This window comes from Nelusetta ayraudi, unplaced genomic scaffold (genome assembly GCF_046127955.1).
Source record: "Nelusetta ayraudi isolate G7.1 ecotype Tasmania unplaced genomic scaffold, CSIRO-AGI_Nayr_v1 ptg000013l, whole genome shotgun sequence".
In the NCBI taxonomy this organism is placed as follows: Eukaryota; Metazoa; Chordata; class Actinopteri; order Tetraodontiformes; family Monacanthidae; genus Nelusetta; species Nelusetta ayraudi.
Window position 1 is genome coordinate 1,962,762 of NW_027466063.1, and position 16,618 is coordinate 1,979,379.

At 41.5% G+C, this 16,618-nt stretch overlaps 3 protein-coding genes and 1 pseudogene across 5 annotated transcripts in view; 1 reads left to right on the forward strand and 3 right to left on the reverse strand.

Moving 5' to 3' along the window:
* Positions 1-5,084, reverse strand: part of pde4cb (phosphodiesterase 4C, cAMP-specific b) — a 64,641-nt gene extending 59,557 nt beyond the window's left edge. For 2 of the 3 annotated variants that reach the window (XM_076022692.1, XM_076022690.1), the window contains exon 1: positions 4,886-5,084. In XM_076022692.1, the coding sequence (XP_075878807.1) occupies positions 4,886-4,981 (96 nt within the window). In that variant the 5' untranslated portion in view covers positions 4,982-5,084. The remainder of the gene's footprint in view (positions 1-4,885) is intronic. The other variant, XM_076022691.1, reaches the window with a different exon arrangement.
* A 2,406-nt stretch (positions 5,085-7,490) lies between these two features.
* On the reverse strand, positions 7,491-13,188 carry cist1 (colon, intestine and stomach enriched 1). Its single transcript, XM_076022698.1, has 4 exons — positions 12,525-13,188; positions 10,543-11,109; positions 9,812-9,963; positions 7,491-8,702 (listed from the first exon to the last, which is right to left on the reverse strand). The coding sequence occupies exons 1-4, from the start codon at positions 12,796-12,798 to the stop codon at positions 8,658-8,660; spliced, it is 1,038 nt and encodes a 345-aa protein (XP_075878813.1). The 5' UTR covers positions 12,799-13,188; the 3' UTR covers positions 7,491-8,657.
* Positions 13,189-13,345: 157 nt separating this feature from the next.
* LOC142885903 (mpv17-like protein 2) lies at positions 13,346-16,618 on the reverse strand. Its single transcript, XM_076022699.1, has 5 exons — positions 16,341-16,618; positions 15,882-16,043; positions 14,900-14,976; positions 13,953-14,081; positions 13,346-13,767 (listed from the first exon to the last, which is right to left on the reverse strand). The coding sequence occupies exons 1-5, from the start codon at positions 16,528-16,530 to the stop codon at positions 13,750-13,752; spliced, it is 576 nt and encodes a 191-aa protein (XP_075878814.1). The 5' UTR covers positions 16,531-16,618; the 3' UTR covers positions 13,346-13,749.
* Positions 15,488-15,587, forward strand: LOC142886076 (U6 spliceosomal RNA; annotated as a pseudogene).

A 16,618-nucleotide genomic window follows, 5' to 3' on the forward strand; every position in this document is an offset into this window, starting at 1 on the left:
TTTATACAGGCTCTCACCGCGACACAGGGTCTCATTTTCTCAGACAACCAGCCTACAGTAAAACAATACAACAAGGCAGGCAGACAGCAGCTTGAATCCCTAAATGTTTTCTCAGAATGCAAAACCATTAAAAAACAATTCTGCTCGCTTTGCCCAACAGCAGCCAGCCCAACATGTCCAACAGAGACCTCCCCTCACTGTTTTTGTGTTTGTGCACAAGAGCAGAATGCAATGTAGACATAAAAATACAAATGCTGTTTGGAAACACTGATACTTAAATACTGTATACTGTACATACTCCCACAGTGTAAAGAAGGGGTTGGGCTTCACGATGCTGCACTGGTGCTTCAGGTTTCTCGCAAAATCACAGTGGGTAAAATGAGCCAACGGATGATTCAGTTTATCGGTTTAATATCTGAATCTCTGCAGCTTCAGTCCTTTGGCAAATGTCCCATTGCCATAAGGCATTATTTCATAATGATTTAAAATCACACGGATAAAAGGGTATGTGACGCATGAGATGTTGCCGCTTTCATTCAAATATTACAAATAAATCTTTTTTTCTCATCAATATCAGATAAAATTAGATTGAAAATGGGTTTGGTATAGTTTAAAAAAAGAAAAAAAACTAAGTTAAAAGTCATTCTGTCTGTACAGAACATCAACGTCATTATTTAAATGTTATTCCAAGACTGTGTGCACAACAATGTGTGCTTTATTCAGCAGCAACAATCCAAAACAACACTGCTGCAGATCAGCTTCCTGCTGCTGATCATGTCTGGAGTGCAGCCCAAGAAAGCAGAGAAAAGGAAGCAAACAACTGCTCCAAAGGGGAAGTCTTCCCACTGTCTCCAATAGGCAGGCAGTTCTGTGTCGGCGCAAGCCAGGGATGGTAATTACTTACAAACAAATCAGATTCAATTCACATTGAACAAGAGACAACACACAATACGCCAGTGGGTTTATTGGCTCAGTAAGTAGGCTCTTACCTTCCTGCCTGCTACTGAAGCTAGCAAACCACAAAAAGCTCTACTGTCTTATTAAACATGCAGTTGAACATTATCAAAAAAAAGCCTTTTGACCAGAAAAAAAAGCCAAAGCAATAAAAGCAATTGCCACAAAACCATATATGGCTGAATTCCATTTCGCTGCTTTCAATTCAGGTATTTGTGTGACCACTCTCATTTTTTTTTATCACAGTAAAGTCAGTGTGCCGGAAAATGTTTGAAATTGTTCTTTCTAAACTAGTTGAAAAACATTATCCACCACAAAAATGTGAAAAGCAGCAATAATAAGCTTTCCTCAGCTCATTTCGTTTCCATTCAGTGAGGTGAGTTTTCGTCCCTATCAGCCGTGTTCTCTCCCCCTGTTTTCAATTGTACCATCAACCTCTCATCATATCTCTCCTCTGTGCCATTTCATTTCAAAATATCTGTAATTCTATGGCTGGATGATTCACTCGTGAGGTTTCCAACAGATCTGGGGCATGGAAACGAATGAATGGCTTCGGCAGCAACGGGTCACCTTGTGAAACTGTCCAAAAATGAAAAAGGTACCAGAATGGATTCACGACTTTAAATAAATCTGCAGTTAAAAAAAAAAAAGGCTGATCTTGGACCTGATGAAAGTCTGCTCACTGCACTGCTTCCACAGTTTTGTCACCTGTATAAGGAGGTGTTTTTATTATTATTTTTTTATTTCTCAGAGGCAAGGTGAGAGCTCATCGTGCAGACTCTGCATTGGGCCTAGAAGTCCTCAGCACCCCTCTGACACGCATCACTTCAGATCACTTCACATAAAGCCTCTTTCAGTAAAAGTGCTGAAATAAGAAAGGATCTTTTCAGAGTTATCATCATATCCTTTCTTTTTCTCTGTTGTAGATCGTCATTAAGATCTGAGGGGCAGGATCCACAGCTCATGGTCTCTCCTGCGCTGAGGTGCACAGGAAGGACGCTACGAAGGTGTCACCTCACGGACACTAATGACTCTCCTCATTAGAGCTTCATTACGGGCCGATGCGTTAGAAGTTCAAGCACTTCATCATGCAAACGTGTCTGGCTGTAAAAAGTAACGTTAAAAAAAAAGTAAGTCCTTTTTATCTGCCGCATCTGGTTCAAATGAGAGGTACGAGGGTTTTTTTTTTTTTTTCGCTATTAAAATTCCCCAAGGTTTTTTTTTTTCCTTTTATGTCAGATTTTACAGAACCGACTGCAGTGCAGTGTGAGCTGTGGAGATCAGTGAGATAAGTGTCACATCACTGCAACAATGTGTTGCTCCATAGTAGGTATGGCAGGTCGAGTCTGGGCCCTGGCCACGCGAGGCCATAATGATTAACTATCTCGGCAGCACTTGTCTCAAGTCCTGCAGCAGTCCATCGCGTAGTCAACCCCCGAGGTGTCTTGTGATGCTGCTGTCGTGATGACGCACAACACAGGGAGGCTTGTTAAAAAGAAAGCTGATAAGAGTTTGTGCAGCCTTCAAGAGCTTCGCCTCCGTAACATAACAACACAGCAGATATGTTCAAACCCAGAAACCCCCACAAAGTGGTAAAATGATATGGCAGGATTCTGCTGGAGTAAATACTGAGACAGTTGACATCTTATTCTGTGTATCGCTTTACTGTACTGCCCTGTAGAGGAAACTAAATGGGCTACTTTAAAGGATGCTATTCTCTTCTTTAGTCTACTAGAAGCAGGCATGTTATTTTTTCTATTTCTGCAACTAATAGATATTTAAACTTAGCTTATAAAAAGGAATTGCAGTGCTATGGTTAAAGAAAGGCAATGGTCTATGAACCAAAGTACAAGGACTATATTTATCACTGCTATATTAACTTTAATACACTTGAGAGAACTGGTACTTGCTGTCTAACATGACTTTATCAAACCAAACCTGCCATATAAACTTTGTAGTTTCTGTACTGACTAAATCCTGGCTTGAATAAGTGAGAAGCAGAATTGGACCCAAAAACAAATAGATGTGGAGCTGCTGATTGATTTAGCTCTTTTTCCCCTTTTACAAACACACAGAGACAACCCAAATTAAATGTACACAAGTTTAGTTGTAGTAAAGAATGCCATCTGGCCATTAACACAGCGCCCCCAACTGTCCTGATACTGGAGTATGTTACATCACATTGGCTGTCTTTTTGGCACACTCCCACAATGCATGAGGCCTTTTTGAATATGGGGGAAATTCTCCCTTTTAAAAGTCAATGAAAAGATATTTCACAGCTATGATATTAACGCCGAAAATTAGATTGCTGCTTAAAAATGTTACATTATGTTTTAGGAAGTGCAGAAAATTAACTGTTATCTGGACAGAATGTTGTCGTTTAGAAATACCAAAAGAAAGAAAGTGTCTTTTTGGCTTATGTCACCTTTCCTTTCCTTCTCACTGGTGACCTTTCAGAACAAGACAGGCTCTGTGAAATTCCAACTATGTCATAGAGGACAGACAAAAGCAGGTTTAGGTGTTGGCTGCTCAAATGTTTGCACATCAAGCAGTTTCAGGCGGTGATGGAGAGGGAGGATCAGTGCGGGACACGCGCGCCCTCTAATGGACACATGGGGGACAATCATGAATGCTTTTCTGTGTTTCTCAGGAAAGTGATGGAACTGAAAAACTTGCTAAAGTTCCCAGTGACAGAAAACCTGTCCCACAGAAACTTTACCTCCGGGCGATGGTTGATGTAGAATTATGTAACTCTGCTGAGCAAAGAAACGCAGAGGGTGCGGTGGAATGTCACAAACACACACTCCCTGCCTGTATACTTAAAGGATCACTTTTTTCCATCACACTGAACACAGGCTTAATATTCTCTGGCAATGTGCTAAATGAAGACATATGAGTGGCTTATGCTAAGGTTTTCCACCTCTGCGCAAACTATTCTTCCTCTGGTTATAATTTTCACAAGGTTAGGTTGATCTGAAAGACTAAATGAGGAGCGCTTTCTCTATTGATTTATTGAGCAAGGCATCAAAGCCCCCTCCTTACCACGCCAACAGACAGCAGTTAGTGTCCACACTGAGATTGTTTGTACATGAGACTACGATGCAATCTGCAAATATGTTCAAGACACCAAGAGAAGAGAAAAATCCATGAGAGAAAAACTCACTTGCAGCAGATGCTCCTTCAACGACATATTATGAAAACATGAAACAAGGAAGGACAATGACTGTGTGTGTGTGTGTGTGTGCGTGTGCGTGTGTGTGTGTGTATGTGTGTGTGTGTGTGGCAGAGTGAAGAAAGCAGATACGGAGGAAGGAAGGAAAGAGATAAAGTCAAGAGGACCTAAATATTTTAGGCAAATGCATTCCATGTCGCTTCCTTCATGAAGCTTACTCTGCAAATGTAAATTCACCACAATAACAATGTGCATTTCGTCTCATTTTGTATACAGCATAGAACACATTTAAGTGACGTTGTAAACAAAATGTTTAGTGCAATTTTCATGTTCTATGTTTTTGCTTTTGGCACTACGTTTTATTATTATTATTATCATCATCATCATCATCATCATCATCATCATCATTATCATTATTTTTATCCCAACAGATTTGATGTATCACATATCTTCTTACTTGTATACACGGGGCAGCTGCAGCCCAGACCCAACATCATATTTGAACTAACACACAGTGATTTTGTTAGATGTACTTCTTGCTCATCTAACTTCACTCTGAAAGTGAAAAGCAGCACAGACTAAGATCAGCATGAGTCAACACAGTTATTTCTCGACATTGCCAATTTTCCCTCTGAGCGAATTATGACCTACTTGTGTTTGCCCCATGTATCAAAGCATCATCAGCTGATTTCATGCGTGCGTCTGCCCCCAAAACTTTGGAAAAGCTTCCCGGAGCCCACCTCTGTCCCCCGCACTCACCTCAGCTACGGGGCAGTCCTCACTCAGCGAGCCTGCTGTTTCCGCTCGGCGGTCGCTCAACCTGTCGGAGGTGTCGGTCAGGTGGCGCCGCGACATTTATTGCGCTCTCCGGCCATGTTTATGGCTCCGGGGGTTGAAGGGGTAAGTTACCGAGTTAAACTTCAAACTCCGAGCCATGGAGCGCCGCGAGGCTCCTGGCGTCACCGTGACGTCGACTGGAGGCCCCACGTGACAGGAAGTGTAGTTCTGCGAACGTTTGCGGGGCTGCACCGCAGTCAGTCACACAGCTGCACCCATCGCGGTTCATCTCAGACCTAATTAACGCTAGACTGTTATCTCGATTTTAAGACGTGAAAGTGGCAGATAACATATCCAGTTTAAAGTGCTTTACTATATCACCATTGTAGTAATATGCACAAGGAGCGTTGCAATGCCGGGTGCGCAGCCCGGACAGATTTGTTGGTTGCACTGTATGTTCAAGGAGCCGGTATCGTGTTCTGTTATGCACTACGCCAGTAAAAGCTTGAGTCCAGTCACACAATCAAGTGTATTCATTGACCCAACAATACTTCATGGTGGCAGCGGTGGTTACCGAACCACCTACGAAGCAAGACTGATTGTCCGAGGATAATTTCGCATGTGCACGTAGGTATAAATTGCCGGCGCTAACGGGAGCTAAGCTAACTGTCCACACACTGAAACCTGATCGGAAGTACCCGGTCGCGGAGTTAAACGGGAAAACGTCATGGCATCACATTTGCTGACAATGAACTGGGCTGACCCAGACCTCAGTGAGGCTATTTCACTATTTAAACAAAAAATGACGCTGTACATGGAAGATGAGTAAATAACAGATAACGCCAAACAAGCAAGAAAAATATGCCGTGGCATTGGAGATGAAGGACTAAAAAAAAGCTGAATGCCAGTGGACCAAGTGATGTTGACAAAAAGTCAGTAAAGCTGAATGTGAACTTTATAATACATTGGCTGCACCTGATGCAATACAGACAAAAAAACAGATGAAAGCATTGACGATTTTGTTACCAGAGCCAGGACACTAGGCCAATGCCTCTTCACTGATGAAGAGCTTAATGAACACCTAATTGAGCTTATCATCGCCAGTATACCCCATGATGCCCTGAGAAATGACCTATACAGCAAACCCAAAGGCCATCTTATGGCAGATGTACCAGTTTCTGACCTGTTTGAGGTCAGAGGTCGCCAGTCCTTGTTAACTGTGGACAGGTACTCCAAATACCTACTCGTGGATGAACTGCCCATGCCCGTGTCTAGCCATGCAGTCATACAAAAAATGCAAATGCACATGTCGCTATTTGGACGCGGTATTAATCACATCACAAATTCACCCAACTACCCGAAGAGCAATGGGTTTATTGAAAGACATGTGAGACACATCAAATCATTCGTGACAAAAACCATTGAACAACGAGCCAATCTACAGGGCGACACACGTTGACAGCAAATTACCATCGCCTGCAGAGCTGATGTTTGGGAGACCTGTTACCACCCTGCTGCCAAGCCGTGCAGACCCAGGTGAAGGGGAGCATAGGCTTCAGGACAGGGGACATGAAGGAACATCATGACCACAGCTGTCGCAGAGAGCTGCCCCCGCTCTACCCTGGACAGCATGTGACTGATGAACAAAGACAGAGGAACATGGCACCCAGCCGTCATTGTGCAAAGGTGCGATGAACCAAGAAGCGACGTGGTACAAACACAGAATGGTAACCAAGTTAGGTGGTGCAGTTGCCACCTTCGTGAGCTGTACAATCCACGGCTGCAGAGAAGCATCAAACTGACCCACCCTGTTGAGGCAGAGACTCAAAATGACACTCATGAGAGTTGCCGTGAACCACCAGGGCCATCTACGATGCCACCCTGTGACAAGGACAGGGACACACAGACGCCCGATAACCCCGGACCAAGATGCATGAGATATGGGAGAGTTGTGAACAGACCAGCTCATTATAAAGACTATGTGTGGGGTCATAATGTTGCCAGGAGGAAAGGTTTACATTACCCCGGAGTGCTTTGCTATTATATTTCATTGTTACTTGGGAAATATTGTTAATTGAATACATTTTGCACTACTTGACGTGTCTTTGTTAGTTTAACTGATATTGACTGCATTGACTGATATTCTGCATGTGTGCAGTGTTGTTTAAAGTCTGAGGGGGTACTGCAGCTAAACAGCGGGGATGTAGTGATATGCACAAGGAACGTTATAATGCCCGGTGCGCAGCCCGGACAGTTTTGTTGGTGGCACTGTATGTTCAAAGAGCTGGTATTGTATTCTGCACTATGCCAGTAAAAGCTTGAGTCCAGTCACACGATCAAGTGTATTCATTGACCCAACAATACTTCAACCATTAGTAGAGCTGGCTTAGTGACTAAACAACAAAGGTAGGAAGAGTCATTTTCAGATTTCAATTTTGTAATCCCACAAAGAAATCATGACACTTGTGAATGAAGAATTTTTTTTATTTTTTATTGTTTAATGTATTGTACCTAAGCAAATCAGCCACTATTACAAAGCATTCTTAACATGGTTCTCACATATATTGTAATATTAAAAAAAAAAAATGTCTCTCCATTTTTAAGTGTGTACTGAATCAAAGAGAGATAACAAACAGAATCAAGCAACTTTGATTATTACTAGTGTCAACATTGTAGGCTATATTTGAGTTGATTATATTTATATTCAACTTTGTTTATATTGTGCTAAAATGTTTTGTTGTGCCTCCATAGAATTGCCTAGGCTATATGACAAACTGAACATATCATTTATGTGTCATTTTAAAGTTTGCCATCATCATATATCACATAACACTATAACAGTTGATCCTGCTGGCACTAAACTCATCTAATCTTGGTGATGAGTGGGAAAGTAAACAACAATATTGGCTGCAATTGCTGCACTTATATAACTGTTTTTCAATACCAAATTCAATTTGATGACAGTTTTATAAAAACAAGAAAAAATTACATGGATTTTAAACAAAATTCCAAATTAATAGGTTGTCAGTTTGCCGATCACCTGCAGCATAGCAGTTTATGGTGTTCCTCCATGCACTACCAAAATTCCCTTTTCTTTTAATCTGATATACACAAACTGAGTTGATCTTGGGGGCAAGCAGCGTGAGACTTGAGAATCTGTGAGTGAGTGCAGTTTGTCATTGTTCATTGGGTGTAGTTTTTTTTTAGAATGGTAAATGTAATTTCCTGTCTTTCCTGTTGTGTTGCAGGATCTCACTGCAGAAAAGTTTGCAGAACAGCATAAGATATCTGCATCACCAGCATGTGCACCAACTTACACCTGTATTTTTGTTGCTACGACTAACGTATAGAGGTTGCCAGCATCTGATGTGATCATCTTCTTTTGCAATTTTTTCCCCTAATGGGTTACATTCCGTCAGCAAGACAGATGCAGGCATGAGAAAAAATATTTTCCATGCACTTAAACCTTATACATAGAGTTGCATAGTTGTTGCTGTATCTCATGCTGCATGGCTTTCAATGCCTTATTCATTTAAATTAAATTTCTCACATTCATACATACATACAAAACATACAATTTTCAAAATATATATACAAAAAAAGCTGGCCTGAGAAATGAAAAGAAATGGAATACATCAATTCCTTTGTTTCTGTTGAATTCGCATGATGTCACTGGGTTTTTGTCTTGTTTTGTTTTGTTCCCCTCCACTCCCCCATCCAGAGGCATCAGAGGTGTCAGGTAAAATCTTCTCTGTCACTTGGAATACTGTGCAAATGGAAACTTCTCGCTAACTTTCCCCTGCAAAAGCAAAAGAGGACAAAGAATTTACAAGGGCACCTATTAAGAAGAAGCTGCTACCAGGATGGTCCTCAAGGTGCATAGGGTCAAACTGCTTCTACACTGACCCATCAGAGTTGTAGATGCATAATGTTATTTCAGTCAAATTCTTTCCGGCAATATTTCTTATTAAAGCATTTTATGCATGTTATGAATGCTACAAAGGATTAATGCCACAGTGTAATTTGTTTTTAGAATTGATTGTTTTTGGAAATTACAGTTTAATCATTGTACCCACAGGACACACATTTTAATACAGTATTATTTATCTAATTTATCAAACCTGCATTATGAGCAGATTATTATCTAAGTTTGAACCACCTAGCTCATGCTGCAGGCGGCACATTCTGCTGCTGACTCTTACGCTGCAAAAATTGTACCAGAAATCTTGCCTGAGCTCATTAACGGTGATCGTAAAAGCTAGACATATAGAAAAAATAACAACGTAACCTTCAAAGTGATTCAACCTCTAAAAGAAAATGTGTGTTTTCTTTGTGCAGAATTTTGAGTCAGAGACGCATGAAGGCTGTAACGGCCCACTGAGCGTGAGACCTGCTGACCACTCTGATGGTGTGCAGCGATAACGTTGTGAAAAGAGAGATATGTTATTACTCTATATGGGTACCACAGACTCCTGTTTTCTCACACTTTCAACTCATGTGATTTCCTCAGTAAAAGACGCATCAGACAATTCATGGGAAGAGAAGGTAATAGTAATCTATCTAACTATATATCACAGTGTGACAAAGGTCATAGCCTTGCATCTCAAGTTTGTCAAAGATGGAAAAAAAAAACTTTTATTAATTGATGTAAAGTCTCCCACTGCCTCCTGCTGGTGGAATGAAAACCTGGACTTGGTAAACACCCCGACACACTCGTTCAGCAGCTCTCAATGGGACTGCAGCGAGGTGGTTATCAGTTTGATTTGAAAAAAATAAAAAGGTTTTTCGTGTTCTTTATTCCTGAGGTCCAATGTATTTTTTTTTTTACTTCTGCTGAAATGAAAGGTGGTGAAATGAAAAGTATTCTGGATGAAGTCAAGCCATGAGATCTTTTAGGTTCTAGCTCACCATTGGCACGTCTTCAAGCCTCTGGAAATCTGGCCTCGGCGACTGGATGAATTTGACGGTGAAAACCACCAGCATGAGCACAAAGATGATGCAGAAGATGCATAGGACGGCCACAAGGCCAGGACTCGCTGACAAGTCGCCTTTTCCTGGCCCTAGTGAGAGAAATACCACAGCATTTAAGCTATTGACAACTTACCAACATCATTAAATCAATTTGTTTGTCTCAAAAAAAGTATGTCATTTTATATTTACAGACGAGGTTGCAGGTAGTTGTTAGCTACACATAGACATTTGTTATGCTGCATACTGTGCATTTGAGGTTCAATCAATCAGTATTCTTTATTTAACCAGGTAAAAGACTAATTTCAGAGATTAAAATCATCTTTTTCAAGAGCGACCTGGCCAAGAGGGCAGCATAAGCAACGTTACAGCAATAAATACAACCACAACAAAAATATTGCAGTCATACACTAGGTTATTAATAGTCATCTGCTAGTTTGTTCGGGGTCTGCAGGCCTGTTTGCTTCTGACCCTCACTGTGTAAAATTGAGCTTTGTTTTCAAAAGACTGATTCTCCTCAAAAAAACAACCTGCAATGAACCTTGTTTTTATTTTATTGTTTTTCAGTAAGAATAAATAAATAATTTCTATGTATGTGATGCTGTAGAATGATTGGAGTGTCGATTTGATAATACCAAAGTTTTAATTTGTCCCTATGACATGGCTCTGACCTGGGTTTGTGGTATTAACACTGTTGGCTGTGGTGTCGTTTGCCGACGTTGACGTGGCTCCAACCGTCGTCCCCTGGCTGACTGTCTCATTGGACGTCTGATTGGCTGTGGTCGACGGCAGAGAGGAAGTAGATTGTGTCCCCTGTGTTGTGTTGGGTGTGTGAGGGGATGTCGAGGGTTGATGCAATGTTGTCTCATGTCCTGAGGTGATTGAAGTGCTGTTTTGGGTCGTCACTGTCATGGGCTGAGGGCTGCTGCTGCTGCTGCTGATCCTACTGGTGGTGCTGATGCTGCTGCTGCTGCTGCTGCTGCTGCTGAAGCTGCCAGTGCTGCTCCTACTGGTGGTGCTGATGCTGCTGCTGCTGCTGCTGGTGCTGCTGCTGAAGCCGCCAGTGCTGCTCCTACTGGTGCTGCTTGTGCTGCTGCTGGTTATGCTCCTACTGCTGCTGCTGCTGCTGCCGCTTCTTTCGCTGGTGGTTATCACAGCGGTCAGCCTGGCGTCTCCTCTCGTCACAGTCACTCTGGTGGACGGAGCAGCCGTGTTGGTTGGCAAAGTCACCTCACCCACTACAGAGGAAGAAGTGTTACTTGTAGCTGATGTTCAGTCAGGGGTAGAGAACGCACACAATGGTTTCCTAAGTTTTCCTGCTAAAACTGCATCTCTGAGGTGTGGGAGTTCCAAAATTGAGCAGAATATTCTTTTTCTGGAAAAGTTTTCAATGTCCATGTGTCACTGTGTCAGTTTGTGGTTCTCATGATAACTTCCAACAAAAGCCAGAAGTAGCCTACAGTGCACTTTGTTGTAAAGTTGCACATCCAAAATTAGCACAATAGTGTTGTCGTACAGTTGAGTCATGTGGTTCATAAGGACACGACACTAGTTTTCATAAATCATGCAGGCAGTGTTTATTTTTACACCAACTTTTAATGACTTATAACTCAAATAGCTGGTATTGAGTCATTGCTAGCATTCATAATTTATATTTGTGCAACATAACTTATTTGTTTAAAAACCAGAAAGGAAGTCTTTGCAATTTGACAGTCTTTGGGCCCCTGGAGTAATTACCCTTCATCTTAAATGTTGCACATAAAAAAATACACTGTTGCCGCACAAAATAATAAAAGTTATAATGTATTGTTTTGTTTTGTTGTTGTTGTTTTTTAGTGCAAATCAAATGTCACGCATGGATTTGTTGCACCATAATAACCGTAAGACAATAAAGCAACCACTGCACAAGGTCAAAAGCGATTAGTGATGCATTTATAAAAGCAATAAACAGAGGATTACGTCTGACAATGTCTTGGTTATTTATTGTTGTCAGACTTAAAGCCCGGTGATACTAACCCCGGCTAAATATCCAGCCTAACTAGACACTGTCGGTAAGCACTCGAGAGCCCACCAAGGTAAATAATCACTGCCTGGAGGCAAGCAGCCACTTCACAACACGTATTTAACATTTAATTTAAGTCCTTGAAAAACATCTAAGCAAGATGCTATGAAAAATTTAGCCAATCTAGGAAACATTCTAAAATACTTTTGGGACTTTAACACTTTGGTGTGTGCTAATCCATTTAGGCCAGACATCTCAAATGTTGCTGCAACGAGCCAGTCCCTGACTTTCAATTTGTACAAATTGTGCACCTGAATACAGCCAACATCTCGCACATTTTTGGGAGGATATGATGCAAAATTCCATCCAATAAAAAGAGAATATTTTACATTTTGTTGAAACTGACTTTTTAGTTGTATAAAAACATGACAAGAATACACTGCACTAAATAGTTTTTATACTTTATTTTTACTACTATTGCTCTGTCAGTACAAACCTGCATGTTGCCGACTTCAAATCGTGTACTCAGACAACAACTGACACTCATTGTAACAGGTAAATTGCTGATGGCCCCCTCTTCCCCACTCGCCAAAACTACTTTGCTGTATCTGTTTCTATGTGTTTCATTGACAAATTTAAATGTTTACTCACCGGCACAAAGCACCACTCCAAGGAGGGATGCCACAGTCAAGGGAAGCATGGCTGCTGCAGGCAAGTTGGAGGAGGAAAAGCGTCCGCAGTCATAAGTGTACGCCACACACATACACACACACACACACACACACACACACACACACACAGAGGCTACATCCTTAACATCAGGATGTGTTGAGCGCTCCAGGTGGAGTTTCTCCAGGTGTGCATAGGATCCTTCAGGCCACTTTGTCAATGTTTGTCCAAACCCTCTTTGTTTGCAGCACTCCATGTCTGCAGTTATTTGGCAAACAGCAGCAGTTTACAGTTTTATTCCCCGCACCTTTCCAACACCTTGAATAAACAGTGTTCATGATGTCCTGCTGACCTGCCGAAGATCAGAATTGTTGTACACTTTCTTTTCTCTGGATCTAAAATGATACATTTCGAAAATCATGTTTGCCTCTATACATTTATTGTAGTATGTATCCTTCACTGCTTTGGTTCTGCGATATTGGACAAATTTTATTTCTTTGGCTGACACAGTGGTTGTGTGTTCAATTCCTGGGCCTGGGGGCTTTCTATGGGGGCTTTTATGTATGAAAAGGACATTTTCTGGTCAATAAGTGACTTCAGACGATGTTAACATTCCTCTGTGAGACAGGAAAAAGGGCACTCACATCCAAAATGCAGCCATGTGCTGAGTCCACAGTTTCTATTTTTCCTCCATTGAAGAATTTTATAACACACGTCTCCACTGTGAAGTGAAAGGGGAATGTGAAGTCAAAGTAAAAAAAGAAAAAAGGAAAAAAAGGGAGGCTTAGAAAAGATTGATCTTTGGGTTGAATTTAGGCTAAAGGTTTGAGCGAACATTGAATTCAAATGAATGACTACCATGCTAATGAAGATCAACCAAGAAGAAAAAAAACACTCACTGGCTCTGCCCTAGTTAAAACAGTTTAATTTACAGTGAATTCATCGTTTCAAAAATCTGAACTGAATAATCACAAAGGAACGAGGGTACTTTTTTAGGTTTAGGTAAATGTCAGGCTATCCTGACATTTACATGAGGTCAGTTAAAATACATTATTCAAAAAAATAAAGCATTACTGCTGGACTGGAGGATCAAAATGACGTGAAGTGTCTGTGAACTCAGCCTTGGACTTCAAGCTTCCTTCTCCACACATTTGGAAGCTGGCCGTGCTTTGTGTTGCTTGGCCATGCAACTGTTGTCTGGTACCACCTAGGGTTGTGCATTATCCTGTTGACACAGCCATCAATATCGTGACAGAATAGCACTGCCCAGTCAGAATAGTAAATACACATAGAGACGTGTCTAAATTACATTTAAAACTTTATGCATGGTGTGGTCAAAGGGCATTACTAACGCCGCCAAATCTGAAGTAAGACAAGTGTAAACTGTTGACGTCAACCTCACAGACTTACATTGTGTTTCAGGTAGGACAGGTAGATGTTCCAGCCCAGGTTGACGACGTTTATATACATGACACAGTATTTTGGTGAGAGGTAGTAGAAGTTGATGACCTGAGCCAGAGGCCACACACACAGGTTCGCCTGCAGGGAAGGGAAAGCCACGGCTGAACAAGCTACGCTAACGCTAACGACAGTCAACATTGTAAAAGGTGTGTGAGGAGACGGGAGCCTGTCAGCCAATCAACGCCAGTATTCCGACCAACTCTGACAGCAACAGTGACTCTTAATGAGAGCGCTGTGTTTGTTTGCTCTTTGCTTGTGTCGTCAGCAGCATGAATTTGTTTCCACAAATCCAGCTGAGCATGAAACCACCTGTGGGGTTTTTTTGGCCATACTGAGAAACTGGATGAGGTTACAAAGGTCGTTTCTAGGTTGCATGTGGTGATTCTGAACTGCTCAGTCAAGTCTGGCTCAGTTTGTGGTAGCTTTAACATACACTAAGGTCATGTCAGAGACTCCCACTCCCCTCCACTCTTCCTGTTTGTTGAAAATGAGCTTTACATTTTAGGCGGTGTGCATTTGGTTTGTGAACGTTCCACAGTTCCAGTGAATTGTTATCAAGCTATTAACATTGGTCAAATGCGACAGCCAGCACGGATCGCAGCTACTTCCATTGAGTGCAAACTCCTGACAAGTTACCTGCTAGATGCAGGAAACACAGCAAAAACACAAGCTCAGCACAAGATGAAAGTCAAAGGGCTTTTACTTGACTTGGCTGGTCTGCCAGAAGGGGTTGAGATGATGATGATGATTCTTAGTTTTGTTTTGCTTTGCTTGTTTTTTTGTTTTTTTTGTTCTACAAAAGATCTACTAATTGGTGTGCATGAGACTTAAAGTTGCATCAAAAAACAGATGCTGATGTGAGTGAGTAGAACAGCAGGAGAGGCACGTTGACTTGCCATGTTATACTGCCAAAATTTCTCCTTGAACTCGATACATCCGTCAGATAAATTGCGTCCTTCTGTGAAAGCCATGCCTGCAATAAAAGAAAGAGAGCGTCTGTCAGTTGTGCGTCAGTGCCACCTTTCACCAAAAACCAACTTCAGATAAGATCTGAGGCATAGGTGTTGGACTCAGACATGATCAGCGAAATGGAAAAAGAAAGAAGACACACACACTTTCATATCAACCTTTGAACCCTGATCACCTCTGATAACAATGTACGTCAGCCTCCTTCTTGCCTCACCCACATATTCAATTGCGAACTTTATCCCTGCTTTACGTACAAGTGCCAGGCATAGAGAAACCACTTATTAAACTACACTGTTTAGTTTGAAGGAGGAAAACAATGGGTTTCAAATGGTACCAATTTACTAAGAATGCTAAGATTAAAATGTTTTTTTAAACAAAAAAATAATAATCACAACAATAATAATAATATTGGTTTATTATTAAAACTTGGTCATTATGTGCACTATTGGATGCATGTTTTATCTATAACGCCAGTTGCGCCTGAAACAACCGACTCAATATCAATTTCATCAATTCTTTTTCAGTTCAAGACACGAAACACAGAAGATACTGAGAAGATTAGCATGGCCCCTGCGCAAGAATTACACACAAATTGATGAAGCTTATTTAGTTTTTAAATTGAAGTTTCCAACCTGCTGTAGGTTGTGATGCCTCAATGACATCTCCTGCCCAGCAAAACCCACTGGGTGTAGATCGACGCATGCAATATGGCTATGATTTCAAGTTTGTTTGTTGTTTTTTTTGCAAGCTTTATTGGCAAACAGGAACAATTGGATTTCAAACTCCTCCTGTATACTAAACACCGGAAGCGAGACGGAAATATATGCTGTTCAAAATGTCCTTGTGTTGGTGTTTAAAGAGGAGGGCAGATAAAAAGACATGCTCTGTAGGACCAAAAATCCCTCTTACCTATAAAATACCACAATCCAATGCCGGGTGCACAAATCATTTGGTCCACCAGAACCTTCTTTGCCACTGTGTTCATATTTCTTCCAACATACATTCGTCCCAGCCAGCGGTACCAGTAGTGCTCAATGAAACTTATAGAGCAGCCGACCAAAAACATGGAACCTTTCAAAGGGAAAATAAATATTTGGAGAGAATTCATGGCAAAACTTTGCACTTTGAAAGAGTTCGGGCATGACTTTGAAAGCATCCAAAGCAGCAAAAAGAGCAATAGTTCATCGGCTTCTGGGCTGTGTTTTTTTTCCAGCACTCCCCACTAAATCAAAGGAAATCGAGTTCTGACAAAGTGATGTCTCAAATGTAATCAAACCTAAATTTTAGTCCTCTTCCTGCCCACGATGGGTAAAACAAAGCATCAGAACATCCCTGCAGGTTCTTTTTCCATTTTCACTCTCTTCTCACCTGTCCTCCTCCAATTTCGGGCTCTCCCTGCCTCCATGTGCATTTCCCGGCTCTGCTGCAAACAGTCGCCCAGGGCCATCAGGCAGCCTCCACCCAAAGTGTTGGTCACGATTAGTAAGCGGCCCTCGAATAACAGTTGGCATGGAAAAAGTATCCTTCTAATAAGCATCCTGCTTGCCTGGGGAATCATGTCTTCTGGCAAACAGAGCGTGCTTGTCTTATTTGCAAGTGAACAAAAAATAAATTCAGATGTAACTCTAATCTTGAGAATTTTTTTT

Bases quoted from the DNA above. Each gene is read 5' to 3' on its own strand.
- cist1 (XM_076022698.1), bottom strand. From the start codon at position 12,798: ATGGAGTGCTGCAAACAAAGAGGGTTTGGACAAACATTGACAAAGTGG. The intron at 9,964-10,542 runs GTCAGAGCCATG...TTCTCTCACTAG, and splicing joins TGTTAATACCACAAACCCAG to GGCCAGGAAAAGGCGACTTG. The intron at 8,703-9,811 runs GTGAGCTAGAAC...TTGCTTTTGCAG, and splicing joins GGCTTGAAGACGTGCCAATG to GGGAAAGTTAGCGAGAAGTT.
- LOC142885903 (XM_076022699.1), bottom strand. From the start codon at position 16,530: ATGATTCCCCAGGCAAGCAGGATGCTTATTAGAAGGATACTTTTTCCA. The intron at 16,044-16,340 runs GTGAGAAGAGAG...TCCCTTTGAAAG, and splicing joins CCGAAATTGGAGGAGGACAG to GTTCCATGTTTTTGGTCGGC. The intron at 14,977-15,881 runs GTAAGAGGGATT...CTTTTATTGCAG, and splicing joins TGGATTGTGGTATTTTATAG to GCATGGCTTTCACAGAAGGA.